Source organism: Ambystoma mexicanum, chromosome 14, assembly GCF_040938575.1.
Source record: "Ambystoma mexicanum isolate Mex_15411 chromosome 14, UKY_AmexF1_1, whole genome shotgun sequence".
Classification (NCBI taxonomy): domain Eukaryota; kingdom Metazoa; phylum Chordata; class Amphibia; order Caudata; family Ambystomatidae; genus Ambystoma; species Ambystoma mexicanum.
Window position 1 is genome coordinate 130,720,170 of NC_090940.1, and position 17,634 is coordinate 130,737,803.

The 17,634-nt window shown below is 49.7% G+C and overlaps 1 protein-coding gene across 5 annotated transcripts in view; it reads left to right on the forward strand.

Moving 5' to 3' along the window:
• The window catches only part of PALS1 (protein associated with LIN7 1, MAGUK p55 family member), a 908,688-nt gene that overhangs the window by 723,704 nt on the left and 167,350 nt on the right, over positions 1 to 17,634 (forward strand). For all 5 annotated transcript variants that reach the window (XM_069638717.1, XM_069638715.1, XM_069638719.1 and 2 more), the window contains one exon: positions 14,188 to 14,355. In XM_069638717.1, coding sequence (XP_069494818.1) covers positions 14,188 to 14,355 — 168 coding nt within the window. The remainder of the gene's footprint in view (positions 1 to 14,187; positions 14,356 to 17,634) is intronic.

Sequence of the window (17,634 nt, forward strand, 5' to 3'; positions counted from 1 at the left end):
TGTACTTAAGAACCAGCCTGCATCACCTCCTGAGAAGCTAGGCCTTGATTGCTCGTCCTTCGCTACCGTATTAGAGAATCTTGGCTGGGGTCCTCTGTGCCTCTCCTCTACCATATAGAGAGCGGAAGTACAGACCCCCCCACCGGTCTTGACAAGCTGGTGGCAGCGGTGGGATGCTTATGGTTTTAAGACTCAGTGTATAACCGTGCCACTTACAAAATATCCGCACTTTATTAGATTAAGGTTTGGGTGTGTACCAAATAACTGCATTACAGGCAATGGAGCCCATTGCAAATGGTAAATTGACTCGGATGAGCTTAGAGGCTCTCCAGAGTGCTTGTGAAGCCAGGGAGTTGGACTTTGTGGATAAGTCTAGGGCTGAGCTGATAGCTGCCCTGGTGGACTACCAGACTGATGGTGAAACCCTTGATGAAGGGGGGGATGCAACCAGTGAGGACTCTGCCCCTGGGGTTGTCGCTGAATCTGTTTCTGGGAATGCCACCATTCCTGCTGCCTCTGTTCCAAACCCCAGCAATTCCATGGAACTTGAGTTATTAAGGATGAAATTGGCCTTTGAATATCGCAAGTTGGAAATAGAAGCTGAGCTTAAGAAAGAGGAGCTGGCACAGCAAGTGGAACTCAAGAATAGGGATCTTGCGCTCAAAGACAAGGACACTGAATGTCAGAGAATCCAGCTAGAGAGAGCTAGAGTGGAGACTTCAGCTAGACCAATTGAGAGTGGCAGGTCCCCAGCCACCAAGTTTATGAAAGATTTGGTTGGTGTGTTTGTGGAGGGTTCAGATATCCTCCAATGGATTGAAGCGTTTGAAATGGCTTGTGCAATTCATGATGTAGATAAAAGAGATTGGGCTAAGTGTTTGTTAAGCAGAGTGCCTCAAACTGGATATGACTGTATTCTGAAGCTGAGTGTGGAGGAAAGGGGTCAGTATGAGTGTATGAAGTCTGCTTTGATTGCCAAGTTTGGCAAGACACCTACCCAATACCTTAAAAGGTTCAGGGATTTTAAGAAAAGAGAGAATGTGTCTTGGGTTGACTGGGTGAGTACTGCGCACATGAACATGATGGGGTGGATTGACGGTTACAAGGTGAAAACTTTTGTTGAGTTGTCCCACCTCTTGTTTTTTGAGCATTTTTCTGAAGCCTGTTCACCAGAGCTGCGTCAGTATGTGGCTGACCAGAACATTTTGGACCCCTTTAAGCTGGCTAGGTTGGCTGACAAGTGGGTCTCCCACCGGGTGTCCCCTAAGGACTCCAGTGGGAAGGACAAGGACAAAGAAAAGGGGACCTCTCAGAAAGCTGAGGAGTCCCAAAAGCAATCACAGTCGGGTAAACCAAAACCTTCCTCTCCTAAGACCCAAAAATCTGGTGGGGATAAGTCCTCTGTGGGTGGGAATAAGAGTAGTGGTCCACCTGCTGCAAAGCAGGTTCCCAGTGGTTCCAGTACCGTACCCCGCACTCCTGGCACTTGTTGGGATTGTGGGGCTCTGGATCACAAAAGGGGTGACCCCAAGTGTAAAGGTAAGGCACTTGGAGTACAGGCTGTCAGCCTGACTTACCCTTACCCCGTGGCTGAGGTGGAGGCCACTGTCCTCCCCTCCTCTACAGGAATCACATTTGGTGCTCCGGTAGAGATTTCCTTAGTGTCCCTTGGGGCCTGGGACCAGTACGCAGAAGTACTGGCAACTATCCCGCAGAACACCCGTAGGTTTTTGAGAAGTGTCCTCTTGAATGGCCAGCCTTCTACTGGTTTGAGAGACACTGGGGCAAGCATGACAGTGGTGGACAGGACCCTGCTCAAGCCAGAGGACTATGTAGGTGCTCCTCTGAGAACCACCAGGTTAGCTGGTGGGCCTCCCAAATTATCGCCTGTAGCCCTAGTCACACTCATGATTGGAGACAAGACAGCAAAGCTTCCTGTCCTGGTTCAGGACAATGTCCCTGCTAACATTCTGTTAGGAAATGATCTAGTAGAGTTGGGGTTGATCTCGGATGGTCTTCCCATGACTGCTGCTGCAGTCACTAGGTCACAGGTGACACCGGGTCTGGCTGTGAGTCAGGTACCCGAGCCAAAGGCGAGGCCTAAGGCAAGAAGAAGGAAGACCAAGAAGGCCACCTCTGTGGAGGGAACACCTTCTCTTCCTGCTGTTCCGACAGCACCCATTGGGATCCATGCTCCGGACGGGCTGGGTCCAGCGGAAAACCCAAACTCAACTCCTGTGGGAGAAGAGACAGAAGACTCTCCTGTGGGAGAGGTTCTCAACCCGGAGGATCATCCCGACCTTCAATGCTTGTTAGCTGAAGGGGGACCCTCCCGGGCAGACTTCTGTAAGGGACAGAGAGAGTGCCACTCTCTCGAGGGCCTGAGGAAACAGGCCCTGTCCCAGGCACAAGGTGAAGTGCCTAGGACATTCAAGATTTATTGGGAGGGTGAGCTCCTTGTTAGTGAGCCCACTAAGCCCGAACCTGGTGCCCGCAAGAGGTTGGTGGTACCCCAGGTTTACAGGCCCTTCCTACTGCAGTTGGCGCATGAGGTGCCCTTGGCTGGTCATCTTGGGACCAAGAAGACTAAGCAGAGGCTCTCTGCCCATTTCTACTGGCCACGGATGGGAGTAGAGGTGGAGTCCCACTGCAGGACCTGCCCAACTTGTCAGTTGTCTGGCAAGACTGGAGGCAGGGTCATTGCCCCACTGCAGCCATTACCAGTGGTTGGCACACCATTTGAGAGGGTGGGCATCGACATCGTCGGTCCCCTTGACCCTCCCACTTCAGGTGGACATCGGTTCATCCTGGTCTTGGTAGATCATGCCACCAGGTACCCTGAGGCAATACCCCTTCGGACTGTTACTGCCAAGGTGGTTGCCAGGGCTCTCCTGGGCATTTTCACCCGTGTTGGATTCCCCAAGGAGGTTGTCTCTGACCGAGGATCCAACTTCATGTCTAGTTACATGAAAACCATGTGGAAAGAGTGCGGGGTAACCTACAAGTTCTCCACCTCTTACCACCCCCAGACCAATGGTCTGGTTGAGAGATTTAACAAAACTCTCAAGGGCATGCTAGGTGCTTTGGAAGAGCCCCTAAGGAGGAAATGGGATCTCCTCCTGCCATGCCTGCTGTTTGCTTACAGAGAGGTACCTCAAGAGGGTGTTGGTTTCAGCCCCTTTGAGTTACTCTTTGGACATCCCGTGAGGGGGCCCCTCGCCTTGATCCGAGAAGGCTTGGAAGCCACCCCTCCAGGTCCCGCCAAGCAAGTGGGGGACTATGTGTTAGGCCTCAGGCGGAGGATGACACAGATGATGGGTCAGGCAACAGCAAATCTCAAGGCCAGCCAGGAATTGAATAAGTACTGGCATGACCTGAAAGCTTCGCAAGTGGATTGGACTCCGGGACAGGAAATCCTTGTGATGGAGCCTACCAAGCCTAGAGCTTTGGCAGACAAGTGGACTGGACCCTTCAGGATCATCTCCAAGATGGGCGAAGTCAATTATCTGGTGGACATGGGAGCCTCTGGGGTAGCCCCCCAGGTATTCCATGTCAACAGGCTCAAGCCTTTCCACAGGCGAGCAGAGGTCTCATGTCTCTTGCTAGCTTCAGGGCAAGAAGAGGATGAGAGTGAGCCCCTTCCTGATTTGCTGCATAGCAACCCTCAGGATGGCTCAGTGGAGGGAGTACAACTCTCTCCCGATTTGACAACAGAGCAGCAGAGGGCCTGCCGGGCTTTGCTCCAGCAGTATGCCCCTCTGTTTTCACTGACACCGGGCCTTACACCGTGGTGTAAGCACGAAATTGACACTGGTGACAGTGTGCCTGTCAAAAGCAGGAGCTATCGTATGTCAGATACCGTCAAAAACCACATCCAGGCTGAGGTCGCCAAGATGTTGGATCTGGGTGTTATTGAACCCTCCACCAGTCCCTGGTCCAGTCCAGTGGTCCTTGTCCCCAAGGCAAGTTCCCCGGCGGGTACCAAGGATTGGAGGTTCTGTGTGGACTACCGAGGAGTCAATGCCGTCACCAAAACTGACGCGCACCCATTGCCCAGGGCTGATGAGCTCGTGGACACTATAGGTGCTGCCAAATTTGTGAGCACCTTTGACCTTACCTCAGGCTATTGGCAAATAGCTCTGACGGACCATGCCAAGGAAAAGACGGCATTCTCCACACCTGAGGGACTCTACCAGTTTAGGGTCATGCCCTTTGGGTTGAAGAATGCCCCTGCCACCTTCCAGAGATTGGTCAACCATGCGCTCAGTGGGCTGGAAGCCTTTTGTGTGGCTTACTTAGACGACATTGCCGTCTACAGTTCCACCTGGGAAGAGCATTTGACACATCTGGATAAGGTGTTGCAGGCCTTGAAAAGGGCTAACCTCACTATCAAGGCCACCAAGTGCCAGATAGCTCAGGGGAAAGTTACCTATCTTGGTCATGAGGTAGGAGGGGGTCAAATCCAACCTCTCTCCAGTAAAGTACAGGACGTACAGAACTGGGAGACTCCCACTACTCAAACCCAGGTGAGAGCCTTTTTGGGCCTCACTGGGTACTATCGCAATTTCATGGCAGACTATGGAACCATAGCTGCACCCCTGACAGCTCTAACTTCACCCAAACAGCCTAGGAAGGTTAATTGGACTGAAGACTGTCAGAGGGCCTTTGATGGCTTGAACGAAAGTCTGTGTAGGGCACCTGTGTTGAGTGCGCCTGACTACAGCCGACCCTTTATCGTCCAGACGGATGCCTGCGACACCGGAATTGGAGCTGTCTTGTCCCAGTTAGATGACAAAGGGAGAGAACATCCTATCATATTCATCAGTAGACAACTCAAGGGTAGAGAACTTAGGTGGGCTACTGTTGAAAAGGAATGTTTTAGTATAGTTTGGAGCCTTAGGCGTTTTAGGCCCTACCTTACGGGGTCCACCTTCAAGGTCCAAACAGATCATAAGCCCCTGAAGTGGCTTATGCAGATGAAGGGTGAGAATCCGAAATTGCTCAGGTGGTCGATTAGCCTACAAGGGCTAGACTTCACCATAGAGCACAGACCAGGGAAGAGTCACGATAATGCAGATGGCCTTTCCAGAAGGTATGTTGACCGTCTGGATGAGGGTGTCTATCCCGTGGGAGATTAGGCACCCTCCACCTCAGTCTGGGGGGGGCGACTGTGATGCCGGAAATGCATCTGAGGGACAGGGCCTCTGAATCCTTGTCCTTTTTCTGTTTTTACCGTGTGTTCTGTCATGTTTTCTGCCCAGGAGTCCATGAGGGACTCCTGGCAGTGCAGCTCTCTTTTGGTTTGGTGAACAGACCCATGGGATACCCTTATGGCACCCATGGGTAGGGGTACAACCCTGTGCCCCTAGTGTATGTTTTTGGGCACCTGTGGGTGGCCCACAGAGCAGGGTATGGGCTGGTGGCAGCTCCATGCTGAATTTGACAGGTGCTCTGGGTGTCCTCCATTTTGGGATACCCAGGCCCTGCCATTGGAATCAGTTGATTCCTGATAGGAAACAAGATGGCCCCTGTGGCCTCTTGCTTTCTATTGCCTGTTATCTTGTTTTTCCCAAAGTCCTGGGAAGCCCTGACTCTGTCCCTTCCCCCTGACTGGCTGTTGGGTGGAAGTTCCATATATGGTGTTGTTGTGAAGGCCCAGCTAGACTGACTGGAGCCTTCCCAGTGACTGTATGTTGTGGGTACCTCCTGTGGGTGGGACCTGGGTGAATGGAGTGTGTGACCAATATACACTCCTTGTTGTGGTTGTCTGGTTTCTGGCATGAGAGACAAAGACTGAGACAGCCCTGCCCGAAACTGGCCTGAATGCAGTGTGTAGTGTTGAATGGCTGGGTACTTGTCCCAATCCACATTCCTTGTTGTGAGTGTCTGAAAGGGAGGAGTGTGGCCTGAATGCACTGTGTGCCTGATTGGCTGACTGACTGCATGAATGCCCTTCTGTGTGATTGGCTGCTGTGTGTGTGCCAGCAGTGTGGATGAGAGACAGAATAGTATATCTGGGGACCTCTCACCACTGGAAATTGTTCAGAAGCATTCAGAAGCTGAGTCTCCACTCAAGAGTAACTGGATTTGCTGATCCTCGACGTCCAGCTGGAAGAAGAAGACTTGCTGTGGCATTTGCTTCGACGGAACTGAAGGTTGTCGAAATCGTCGAGGACTGACCCGAGAGAGGACCTGGTAAGGCGCCCTCTTCCCGTGCTCCGAGGGACCATCGAGCACCGCTGAATCTTCGCCGAAGCGCCCTGGAAGTCAGACCCTCGAAAGGCTGCCGACCCGAGACGGGACCGCCGAGGAGATCGAAGTGAAGCACCCGGACCTCGACGCTGTCGAAGTCCATTGCCGTCGACCAGGGTTCGCAGGTCTGTGTAACCGCTGGAGGCCCGTCGAAGTTGTGTTGCCCAGCCGTGGGAACCACTTGACGCCGTGCCGCCGACGACCGGAGCCGTCCGCTCCTTGCCTAAGAACATTTGACTCGAAGGACTCCCTCGTCCGCACCGTCGACCGCTTTTGCCCTGCCGGAGAAAGTCGAGGACGACCAACGCGCCGAGGAGAATCCGCCGGTGGGTTTCCCGCCACCTCACGATCCCAAAGACTCGAGCGACTCGACGCCCTTGCTGGGCTCCCGTCTCTACAATCTTTGCGGTCCAGAACTATTGTCATCGAGGTGCCCCGCACACCTCCGCCTTGCAGGACGCCGACGCCCCGACGCCGACGAGCACCGCTCGGACGAAGCTGCCGCCTCTTCGACATCGTTCTACCTCGTTTGTCGACGGACGTTCGACGCCCCGTGCCTCCCGCTTGAAAGGGAAGGCATTCAAGAAGGGCCGTCGATTCCCCGTCGCCGAACCCCGAGGTCTTCGACGTTTCTCGACGCCTCTCGACGATCCGTGACTCCTGCTTAAAAGGGGGTCATTCAAGAAGGATCTGTCGACGCCTCTTCGAAGAACTCGACTCCACCAGGTACATTGGGGGGGTAAAAACATTGTAGGAGAGAATAAGACTGTTGAACAATATATGGACTGGGCTTGTGTCATATCCCTTTATTTTACAGGTTGCCCAGGTGGGGGGATCTCCACACAGAACTGTGTCCAGTAGCTAGGGCCAGTATTCTGCCTATTGTTTCAACCATCTTTTATCTCTCCTCTCTCTATTGCTGGTTTCCTTCTTATTGGTCTGTGTGCCATTTTTACAGTATTGTGAATGCACTTTAATGAGGTCTAATATTAGTGGTACCACTTTAGAATTGTAGATATTTATCATTATTGGTTTTCCTGAGCACAAAGTGCGTTGTTGTGATAAGTGTACATAACCCTTGAATATTAATTATATAAAGACTGTGTTTTCAGTAATACAGTGTGTGGACATTCCTTTGTGGGGGGCTTGGGGATACACTGTACTTAAGAACCAGCCTGCATCACCTCCTGAGAAGCTAGGCCTTGATTGCTCGTCCTTCGCTACCGTATTAGAGAATCTTGGCTGGGGTCCTCTGTGCCTCTCCTCTACCATATAGAGAGCGGAAGTACAGACCCCCCCACCGGTCTTGACAGGCGGAAGCACTTGAAATCCTACAGTGAGGCGAGGTGGCTTTGCACCATGCCATCACGGTGGACATGGACATCGCCGACACTGGCTTTCGCCAGATGGGCAACAGCATTTGCCTTCGCCGGCGCGGTTGGCTCAAGGCCACCGACTTCCGTCAGGACGTACAGACCAGGGTACTGGACATGCCCTTCGACGGGAACAACCTGTTCGGCAAGGCAGTAGACGAGTCACTGCAGGCCATCGAGGCAGACACCGAGACGACCCGGGCCTTGGGTTCTCTCCATCAACGACGGCCGTCCTTTTGGACCACCGGAGGAAAGTCTCAAGGTGCCTCCAAAGGATTCGGTGGCAGTTCTGCGTCATACCGCCAGGCGGCCCACTCCTCGTCGCAGGAAGCCTACAGAGGCCGCAGCAAGGCCGGAGGACATTGTCATCGTCACCAAGGAGGCCAAGGTGGCAAGGCCTTGGCGAAGCAAGACTGAACCGGCCATGACGTCAGGCCCCCACCCGAGCACCCCGGTGGGAGGCCGGCTGGTGAATTTCGTCAGCGTGTGGGAGTCCATCTCCACCAACCGTTGGGCGTTAGATGCTCTGGCCAACGGGCACAATCTGGAATTCCAAAGAAAGTGTCCAGGAAGGAAAACCACCACGTGCCAAAGCTGCTCCTGGAGGTACGAGCAATGCTAAAAAAAGGGCGCGATTGAACTCGTCCCGAAGAGGCTCTGAGGCTCTGGAGTATACTCGCGGTACTTCCTCGTCCGAAAGAAGACCGGCGGCTGGTGGCCCATCCTAGACCTTCACCGCCTCAACAAATACATCAAGTCCCAGAAGTTCCGGATAGTCACCCATCAGCATGTGCTGGGACAGCTGGAGGAGGGCGACTTCCTGTCGTCGCTGGACTTGGAGGATGCCTACTTCCACATCCCCACACACAAAGGACATCGAAAGTTCCTACGATTCGTGGTCCAAGGGCGACACTACCAGTTCAAGGCCCTGTCCTTCGGGTTGAAGTCGGCGCCAAGGGTCTTCACCAAGTGCCTGGCGGCGCGGCTGCGCCTATAGGGGATCCACATATACCCCTACCTGGATGATTGGCTCATCCGAGCAAAGTCAAGGAAACTCGCCGTCAATCACACAGCGAAGACTGTCCGCCAGCTCACGGATCTGGGATTCTCGATCAACTTCACGAAATCCCACTTGGTACCGTCGCAAGATGCCCTGTTCCTGGTAGCCAGACTCAACACAGTGGCGCAGTTGGCTTCACCGTCGGAGGAAAGGACGAAGGCCATCCTGGGGAAGGTACAACGGCTGTTGACCATGGAAGTGGCCAGGGTGAGGTCCATCAAGTCCCTGCTCGGCATGATGTCATCGTGCATCTACCCCGTGCATCTATGCAGGTTGCGGATGCGGCCACTTCCTCAACGCCTGTTGGATGCAAGCGGCGGGCAGCTTCAAAGACAGGATCTCCCTCAATGAGACGTTTAGTCAAGCAATCCGGTGGTGGGGCAGCATCGTGCACCTCACGGCGGGCATGGACTTCCAGACCCCAGGCACATCTGGAGACGGTGAAGACGGACTCCTCCCTGGAGGGAAGGGGAGTGCACACCAGAGATCTCCACGCAAGAGGCCTGTGGCTCCCGGAGGATAGGTCCCTCTACATCAACGTCCTGGAGCTCAGGGCTGTGTTCTGGGTCCTCGGGTCTTTCCTTCCGTCCCTCAGGGGCAAGGTAGTACGTGTCTTCACCGACCACACCACCACGATGTTCTACATCCCGAAACAGGGGGGCACCAGATCCTCAACCCTGTCCAAGGAAGCGCAGGATCTGTGGCACTGGGCCGTCGCCCAGGGGATGTTCCTGGTACCTTTTCATCTGGCTGGAGTGAAAAACACTGTCGCTGACTCACTCAGCAGGGAGCTGCGCTCTTGCCACGAGTGGGAGCTTCGGCAGGACCAAGTGGATCTCGCGACGGTTTCCCCAGCTGGGGAGCATGGGCGATGCATTCTTTCCCCTGGGACGGCCTTTTCCTATACGTGTTGCCGCCGTTGCTTCTGCGACTCATCAATCAACTCAGACGGTCCCGGTGCAGGATGATCCTCGCTGCACCGGCTTGGCCGAGGCAGATATGGTTCCCGTACCTTCTGGACTTGTCAGCGCCACCCCCCCAGTCAAACTGCCGACGGATGCGGATCTTCTCGCCAGGGAAGGAGGCGCCATCCTACATCACGACCTGGGATTGCTGAACCTGCAGCCCTGGCTCCTGCAGCACTAGAGTTTGGAGGCTACGATATCCCGGTGGACTACAAGGAGGTACTTGGAAAGGCCAGGGCGTCCTCGACTCTGAAGTGCTATAGACATAAGTGGAAGAGGTTCTCTGTCTGGTGCCGTGCACAGAAGATCAACCCTCTACGGATTACGGCCCCTCAAGTGCAGCCGTACTTGCTGTCGCTAGCCAAGGCAGGGCTGGCGCATGCCTCCAAGATCCACCTGGCGGCTATCTCCCGCTACACCAGAACTCCGGGGCGATCGTTGCTGTGGTCTCACCGCCTGGTGAAGGAGTTCATGAAAGGACTGTTCTGCTCTTTCCCGCCGGTGAAGGCTCCGGCCCCGGCGTGGGAGCTCAACGTGGTGCTGACCAGGCTCATGGGTCCCCATTCGAGCCCCTACACTCAGCACTGCTGAAGTTCCTCTCGTGGAAGACAGCTTTTCTTGTGGCCATCACCTCCGCACGACAAGTGGGAGAGATCCAGGCCCTCTTCTGTAAACCTCCGTACCTGACATTTCACGAGACGAGGGTAGTGCTGAGGACGCACCCCTCCTTTATGCCCAAGGTGCCGTCGGACTTCTACCTCAACAAGCCCTTGGTGTTACTGTTTTCTTCCAATCGCCTTTGTTGCCGGCTGAGAGGACTTTGCACTCGCTGGATGTGGCTAGAGCGCTGAAGTTCTACGTGGACCGCAAGAAGAGCCTTCGGAAGACATCACAGCTGTTTGTGAACTTTGGACCTGTGAACCAAGGGAAGGCCCTCTCGGAGGCTTACATTTCCAGATGGCTCTCCAGCTGTATCATGCACTGTCACCGGTTGGCAAACCAACCGTTGCCCGGCCGTCCGAGAGCCCATTTAACCAGAGCGATCGCTGCTACCACGGCGTTCCTGTCTGGTGTGCCCCTGCTGGACTTCTGCAGGGCTGCTATGTGGAGGTCGACACACACACCTTCAAGAGATTCCTCTGTGTCGACCAGAATTCCAGGGAGGAGTCCAGAGTAGGCCAGGCAGTGCTGTGCAACCTGTTCGCTTGAAGGTGAGCCTGGTGAGGAGGTAAGAGATGCTTAATGTTGAGTTGTTGAGCCTTGCAACCTCCTGTGGTTGTACATGTGTGTACTGCTATATATTCTTGTATTCATGAGCCCATGCTGGAGAAGGAACAAGTTAATTACCTGCAACTGTTCTCTGGCATGGATTCACATGCAAACCCTCCCTCCAACCCCTCTGCGGCTCTTCTCTTGGTCCTACTACCACTTTACGTGCTACCAAATCTGAAGATGGCTGCCAGAGGAGGGGCTTAGGTAGAGGGCAGTCATTGGCTGGGGGCAGTATGACCCACAGACCAGTGATTGGTTATTAGTAGAAAGACAGTTCAGAAACGAAACTGAAACTGATTTTTTCTTTACCGAGGATTCCCAGCCTGACGACTGGGAATATTCATGAGCATGTGAATCCATGCCAGACCCATGCCGGAGAACAACAGTTACAGGTAAGTAACTTGTTCCTTCCAAATCCTGTACAAGAGACAATACTAGTGGAGCAGAAGGCGAAAAAATAGAACTAAGGAAAGCTAAAGGAGAATAAGGAAAAACAGAAAAAGGGAGGAGAAAAGAAAGGAACTCATCAGCCTATCAAGTGTACAATATCCCATCTCGCATTTTCTGTAGTTTAGTTTCCTTAGTCGCAAGCAAAGGCAGACAAAAGATGAATCAAACTAGAATCATGTCAAGGTAGTCCACTACTACACATATTACCTTTGCATTCTGGCCAGCTAGTATCATATACCACCAGTCTTCCATGTTGCTGTTCAAAGGGTCACATTTCCCAAGAAACAGGACCGTTGCTTAACTGTTTGTGTGCACTCCATTATCAGATGTTTTGAGGATTCTATTTCTGATTTACAATATCTGCAGTTTATGGTCTATAATCTGTTTATCTCTTCTGAGCCATTGCATCACTTTAGTTTTTAATGCATTGAGCCAAAGTCTTAGAATTGGTCACAATGGTAACGTGACAGACATTTTGACAGATATTTTGGTTGATCATCAAGCCCGTTTTCCGCTACACCTAACATAATAGACGTTTGTAATTTTGCTCTTTTCTCAGAGTTTTTGATCCGACTCCAGTGTTTAAATGTTTTTACCAGTTGGGGTTGAACCAAGAGTCGAGTCAATTTTTATGTCTTCTGCATCTAGAATCTCTTCGATTTTACATCTCCAAGCTTTCAATAGCCCAATGTGTGGGAACTTCATTGATGGAACTAAAATGTTGTAAGCAGGCGCAGGATTACTTATAAGCATTTTTCGTAGTAATGCCATGACTTTCCATAGCGTTGCTCCATAGAGAGAATCTATTGCTAATTCATGGCATAGAGCAATCCTTAAAATATAATTAGGTAGTCGGAAGACTTTACGCCAAAATAGACTTTCCAGATGTGTCCACATTATTTCATCTAAATTCCACCCTGTTTCGGCGTCAAAGGTAATCGATGCAATTACTTTTTGTCGATAAAATGTCAGAATCTGGCTAAGAGTAAATTTCCGTACTCTCGATGCAATTTTGCACCTTGTAAGGCAAATGTGGTCATCCACTGAATAAGATCTTGTTGCCAATGCCATTCACGAATGGATTTATTAAACAGCACTCCTAGATATCTGATTGATATAACTGTTTCAAGGTTCTCACCTGAAATACTCCATCTGAAGTTTTTGTTTGTCGGACCTGCTTGTGTGCCCAAGAACATCATTTTTTTTGTTCCACATTTATTTCCAACTCATTTTGGGCTAGATAGATTTGCAGCATGTTTAAAAGTCTCTGTAGTCCTATCTGGGTGGTATCGATGATGACCAGGTCGTCCGCATATGTCGCCCAACTTATTGGTTGCCCGTTTGCTTTTGGAGGAAAACATTTTAGAGCTCTTGGAAGGTCTGCAATAAACAATTTGAATAGTTGAGCGGCTAAAGGGCAGCCTTGCTTAACACCTTTATGCGTCTCAATTTCATTCGTTAGGTCGCTGTTCATGTTTAGTCGCACTCTGATGTATTAACATGCAGTGCCCGCACAGGATGGAGAAGCTTTAGAGGACATGCCCACTTTCATAAGTTTTTTCCATAGCAGGTCTCGGTTTATAGAATCGAAAGCTTGACGCATGTTGACAAATGCTATGAAGAGATTCTTTTTTCCTTTTAAAGCTTCTAATTTTAAGGTGTTTAGTAGTAATAAGTTGACCTCTGTCCCGACTCCTTTAGTGAAGGCGGTTTGTCGACAGTCAGTAACCTCGACTCTATTTGCCCATGCTGAGAGCTTTTACTGTAAAAAGGAGGCAAAAACCTTCCCAATTGTATCCAAAAGGGCAATAGGGCAGTAGTTGGAGGGGTCCGCTCGATTGCCCTTCTTGTAAATTGGGACCACCACTGCCTTTAACCAGGACGGAGGCAAGATCTTTAGGATAGAGATTTTTTTAAATAATACCTCCATTATAAAGATGCCCAGTTTTCATTATTTGCTTTCAGCATGATATTCATAATACCATCCGGACCATCTGCCCGTGAGTTGTTTAGTTGTTGTATGGCCTTCACGATTGATTCAAATTTTTTTTGATACATTCCCTGGGCCAATACAATCAGGCACATTTGTTTCATGGTGGAGTGAAGTGCTTTGATACAATGATTTAAAATGTCTTTCCCAGGAAGCAGCAGAGACTTCGTTGTGGATCTTACTATCGCAAATTCTTGTCCCGTTATTCAAAATTGCCCATATTTTTCTTGATTTGTGCTTTGGTATCAATCAGCTGTAGAATCAATTCAGCTGATCACGGATGGTCACAAAGGACTTCATCCGGTTCCGATATCTTTGACGTCGCTGTTTGATTGTAATGCCGATGTTTACACCAGCAGACTTTTTGATACGCCTTATGTCTCTGTGCAGTATTGTTTTTCCAGAGTTTACTGTTTGACTATAAATGTCTTTATTGGGTTTAACTGGCAGGGCATGCCCAATAGGTTGAACTATGAATTGCACCAACAGTGGGACGTAGTCGACTTGGCTAATGTTGGACTTTGGTCCAGACTCCAAATTCTTTTTTACATCACTTATCTGGGAGCCATTTATCTTTACCTTGTTACATCTAATGATATTTTGAAATGCCATTCAATAGCAGTGCTTAGGCCTGTAGACTTAAGCAAATTTTAAGGACTAACTGGTGAACGAGACATACGTGTGTAGATGCTAGTGGTCAAGGAATACATTTAATACTAATCTTGCAGAAAAAAGAAATTCTGTTCGAATGGTTTACTGATAGTCTTGTTTGCTCATCTTTATTTTTACCTAATCTTATTAAATGTTTGATTTTTTTTTTAACAGATTATGACAATGAGGAGATTTTGACCTATGAAGAAATGTCACTTTATCACCAACCGGCAAATAGGAAAAGGCCAATTGTTTTAATCGGGCCGCAAAACTGTGGTCAAGTTGACCTGCGTCAGAGACTACTCAACAATGAAGCAGACCGCTTTGCACAAGCAGTTCCTCGTGAGTTGTCTCTTAAGTTGCTTGATGGCATCCAGCCAGCTTAATTCTAGTATTTATTATTATAGAAGCCACTTATTTATACAGAGTTCTTAGATACATGCCTGTGTATTCATTCATGATTTAGAAATACACGTTTGAGTATGCATGTTAAAATACAATGTTTTTTCTATGTCTTTGTTTATAAATGGAATATCAAATAATTTTAACTTTTCCTTGACGAAGTTCACAGCAACATGGACTCTCCTAGGAGTCATTTGGCTCTTGCATATACACTTTGTCAACTGCACATCTTGTTTGGTATTTGGCAATAGGACACATCTCTGGTCTCATTGTTTCGTTTACTGTCAATATATAGAATTTGGATTCATAACACAGTATTGCCCATTAAACATTTAAAGAGGCTTCCTTGTTAGTGATGTTACAGTAGGCTTCAATACTCAAATCGAAATTAAAGGGACATACTATACTGTTGGCGATTGATGATGAGAAATTTAAGTATTTTCTTTCACTACATAGGCCACAGACTAGGATACCAAATCTCTGAAAGGTCACATTTACTGATTTCTGACCAGATGTAGTTAAAGCTTAATCGGGCACAAAAAGCAAGGCGTTTGCTGGGCGAACGTGTGAACTTTGCAAACATGGTTTCAAACAAGAACTCCTGACAATCAAACAGTGATGATAATCAGCCTTTGGGCGATTTTGTGTTTTTAAAAGCCCCACTTTCCCACAGTTGGGTTTTTGAATTAATTTTGTATTTGATGTTGAGGAGCTAATAACTTTGTAGGAGAAACATCCCAACCTATATATTTTGGATTGTGGGCTAGGATCAGCCTTACTGACCATCCTGAGTAATTCAATATGGACAGGGAAAATTCTATGACAGCGTGTCTTATTAACTTCATGAATAGATGATACTCTTTTGTGCAGCATTTTATCTTTAATGGATTCACATGCTCTGAATATTCCCCGTCATCAGGCTGGGAATCCTCTGTAACCTTATTACATTTTCTTTGTGAAAATGTTTCTTCACTTTACTAGCCTATAGGTGTCCTTTTGGGTGCATTCAGCTCCAACCAATGCGATGTCTAGAATCAGGCTCCACCCAGGAGGCCTTCTTCAGATTCTAACTGTACGTCATGCTGAGGAGTCCTGTAACCTCTTTCTCCAAGTGAGAACTCTGCTGCTTTGAAAAATCTTCAGTTGGCAGGGACTTTATCTGGATTTTGAGCACCCTTGCTTTTCTCAACAAAAGATAAGTGGGAAAGATACAATGGGATCTAAATCCAAGAAGTCCTGTAACACCTGTGGGTTTAAGAATGTATATGAGGGGGACAAGCACTCAGAGTGCTTTTATTGTCTCTACCCAACCAAATACCTGATGAATGTGACACTTGCTGCACCTTCAATGCTAAAACACTTAGAGACTGCCATAGATGTCTCCTATGCTGGCTAAATAGGGTAAATATCCTCCCCCTGAGCTTGAACCAACCATCAAAGTCTCAGATGTCCACCCCAAAAAAGGGGTGGATCAGAAGAGAGGCAGCCTTCTGGTTCTAAAGGCCACAAAACAGTGAAGTTGGATTTGCCCACCGAAACCGTTCTCTCGTCTGCACCCTTGTTAGAGGGGGCAACGGGTGGGGGAACAAGTGGCGCCGCATTAAAAATGCATTTGCTGTCAATGCTAAAGCCTTTGTTCCCAGGCACGAAGCCGCTGTAGATGAAAGATGTGCCTCTGTCTACAAGACCGACAAAATCGATGACCCCGTCGAGACCATTAACACTAGCTCCACCGACAAGACTATCAACGGTTGCTCTGTCGAAACCACAGGCGATGGCACTGCTGACAAGGCAGTCAACACTGGTGCCGTCATTGAAAGCAACACTGACCACTGACAAGTACACGGCACAATCGACGAAGGGTGCACCGTCCACAGGAGGGTCCACACAAATCGAAAAACCTCCAGTAAGAACGGTTTCACCACAAGACCACAAGGAAAGTGAGACCTGAAAAAGTCAGATCACAGCATAAACAGGGGTCAGGATCTCAAGAAGAGTTGCAAAAATCAGAGCTACTACAATAAGCCGCTCAGCAACGGATAGTCATTAAAATTCCATTGGCATCAATCCCTTGGTGGGAAAGAAGCCTGTCCCTGTCTCGGGTATCCTCCATATTACCAGAGCAAATCCTAGAATATCACATTATCTGAGTTCGAGGAAAGATTCTCTGAGGACGACTTTTCAGACCCGGTGCCACCAAGATAGCCGCCTCCAAGAAAATCCCCCCACGACCTCCAAGGTCAAGGTCTACAGCCTCACCAACGGTGGAGCCTAATGCTGAAATGTTGCTGTCCCTACATGTACTGGCATCACTACATTCGCTGATGTGAGCTCGATGAGAGTCTACCAAAAGCATAGGATAAGGCCAGGGAAGTGCCGGGCCCGTCAGGAGAAGCACTGGACTGGTACAAACGCCCCGTGGAACAAGGGTCTAATACAGCCTCTCTGGATGGCTCCCATGAGAGGTCACACTCACCACACAGACATGATAAACCCAGCCGTGTAAGATCCCGGTCCTTAGTGGGTTCTCCAGAGCCGAGGTCAAGGTCGCCCAGAGAAAAAGGCTCACTTGCTCCAGGACCATCCACGGTGTGGTGTCCATTGGCAAAAGACCCAATAGCACACCCTCAGGTCTGGCCACAGCAGTCAACGGTCACACGGCCTGACTCCCCAGTAAGGGAGCATGAAGGAGAGCTGCAAACCACTGATCCAGTTGGGGGTGTGAAGACACACTCAACCACCACTCAGCCTATGACTGAGTCGGTAGTGTCCGCTGCCGCTGGGAGAAAATCCAGCTCACAGGGTAACAAGTGCTCTGTCCCTCCAGACAACGACAACAGGAAGATGGACGCCTTTTGGAATAAAATGTATTGCTGCAGGGGCTACCATGGTAAAGGCTGCTAACTCTCTGGCGATCATGACCAGATACGATCGGGAGATGTGGCACTGAATAGCGCCAATACTAGATCTATCGTTTGACAAACACAAGGAAGCTCTTGCAATCCTCCATGAAGGCGAGGAGGCATCTTACCATGCCATCAATATGGCTGTTGACATTTCCGAGACAGGCTTCAAGCAGATTGGAAATGGTATGGTCTTAAGAAGACTGGGTTTGTTAAAATGTACAGATTTTAGACGGTATTACCCAAATTGTTCGAATGAACAATTGACCTAATTTCAAGGGTCCAAATTGTTCTTTTCACAATTGACCGAACATAT